The following is a 1258-nucleotide window of genomic DNA, read 5'->3' on the forward strand; positions in this document are numbered from 1 at the left end:
AGAAATTATTTTTTTTTTTAAAATTTTTTTTTGGTTTTGTTTTTTTTTTTTTTTTTTTTTTTTTTTTTTTTTTTTTTTGTAATTTGTAAGGCACGATTTTTTTCCGACTGACAAGTGGAAAGAGTCCTTTAGTATGATACCTACCCATGAAGGTTGCTTACCCCATTTGTCTTGTTTTCAGTCCTGGAATCGTTCAAGGACTACATTGAGCCTGAAGTCCTGGAAGGTGACAACAAGTACGACGCTGGGGTCCATGGTCTTCAGGATGCAGAGAAGGGCGTCACGTTTGAGAATCTGCCCCCCGTACTACATCTGCATCTGATGAGATTCCAATACGACCCGGTCACTGACTGCTCGGTCAAGTTTAATGACAGGTTAGTGACTTACTTATGTTTGTTATTATTTTATTTTTTAAGAGAGAGAGAGAGAGAGTAGCGCTAGGCCGCGAGTTCGATTCCCAGGCGGACTTTATCCTAAACAGATAAGGTTCGTTCTCGGAACGGCTGGCTTTCTCCTATCCTATCCTCTCTTCAAAAAACTCCCTGTTACGCTCTTCTGCTTCTTCTTCGCCTTTTCCCGTGTTCAGACAGATTCGGCGTTTTTTGTCAGCCTCTCATTCAGCCCTAGGGTTATCACTGTTGGGCGCACTCAATTTTTGCTATTTTTTTAGCAAGGGAAACTTGGGCTGGTATTCTCCCTGTTTACAGTCCTCCAGTCAGACAAAATCGTAGTTGTCTTGCTAAATATAATTATTTAATCTTTGCTCCTGATTTTTATTCTTTTCTATCTTTTATTCGAAGAAGGTGGGGAAGCTGGAGGTAAATAATTAGAACTAGCAGGTTGTTCGTGCTTCGCCACGGAAAATTTGATTTTCAATCAGTTCTATTATTTTTATTGTTCGCCTTGCACGCGGGAGACCCGAGTTCGATTCCCGGCGGGGTTAAAACGTGACTGGCTGTTGGGGGGCCTACTCAGCCCTGTGAGGAAAATGAGTAGCTATTTAAATGCGCATAGCGACCGGTGCCAGCATGGTAGGTAAACATTGGGTGCTGGATTATTGAGATATTTGGAAAATCCTACAATTCTGTAGTGAGCATTAAAGTTGTGATACCTATAATAACACAAAGAAACAGCATTTATTTTATTTTTGTTAGACATAGAAACAATACAATAATGTAACAAAAACATTGGTTTGGATTCCAAATTTTGTACATTTTGTAGGTACTTTATGTATTTCCCCCCCCCCCCCCTTTTCCTC

The 1258-nt window shown here is 40.1% G+C and overlaps 1 protein-coding gene across 1 annotated transcript in view; it reads left to right on the forward strand.

Annotated features, from left to right (window-relative positions):
* Nucleotides 1–374, forward strand: part of LOC113472427 (ubiquitin carboxyl-terminal hydrolase 7-like) — a gene marked incomplete at its 3' end in the record, with an annotated part of 4388 nt that extends 4014 nt beyond the window's left edge. The window contains exon 7 of the mRNA XM_026832182.1: nucleotides 182–374. Within this exon, the coding sequence (XP_026687983.1) occupies nucleotides 182–374 (193 nt within the window). The remainder of the gene's footprint in view (nucleotides 1–181) is intronic.
* Between the last annotated feature and the right edge of the window lie 884 nt (nucleotides 375–1258).

This window comes from Diaphorina citri, unplaced genomic scaffold (genome assembly GCF_000475195.1).
Source record: "Diaphorina citri unplaced genomic scaffold, Diaci psyllid genome assembly version 1.1 scaffold5417, whole genome shotgun sequence".
NCBI lineage: Eukaryota > Metazoa > Arthropoda > Insecta > Hemiptera > Psyllidae > Diaphorina > Diaphorina citri.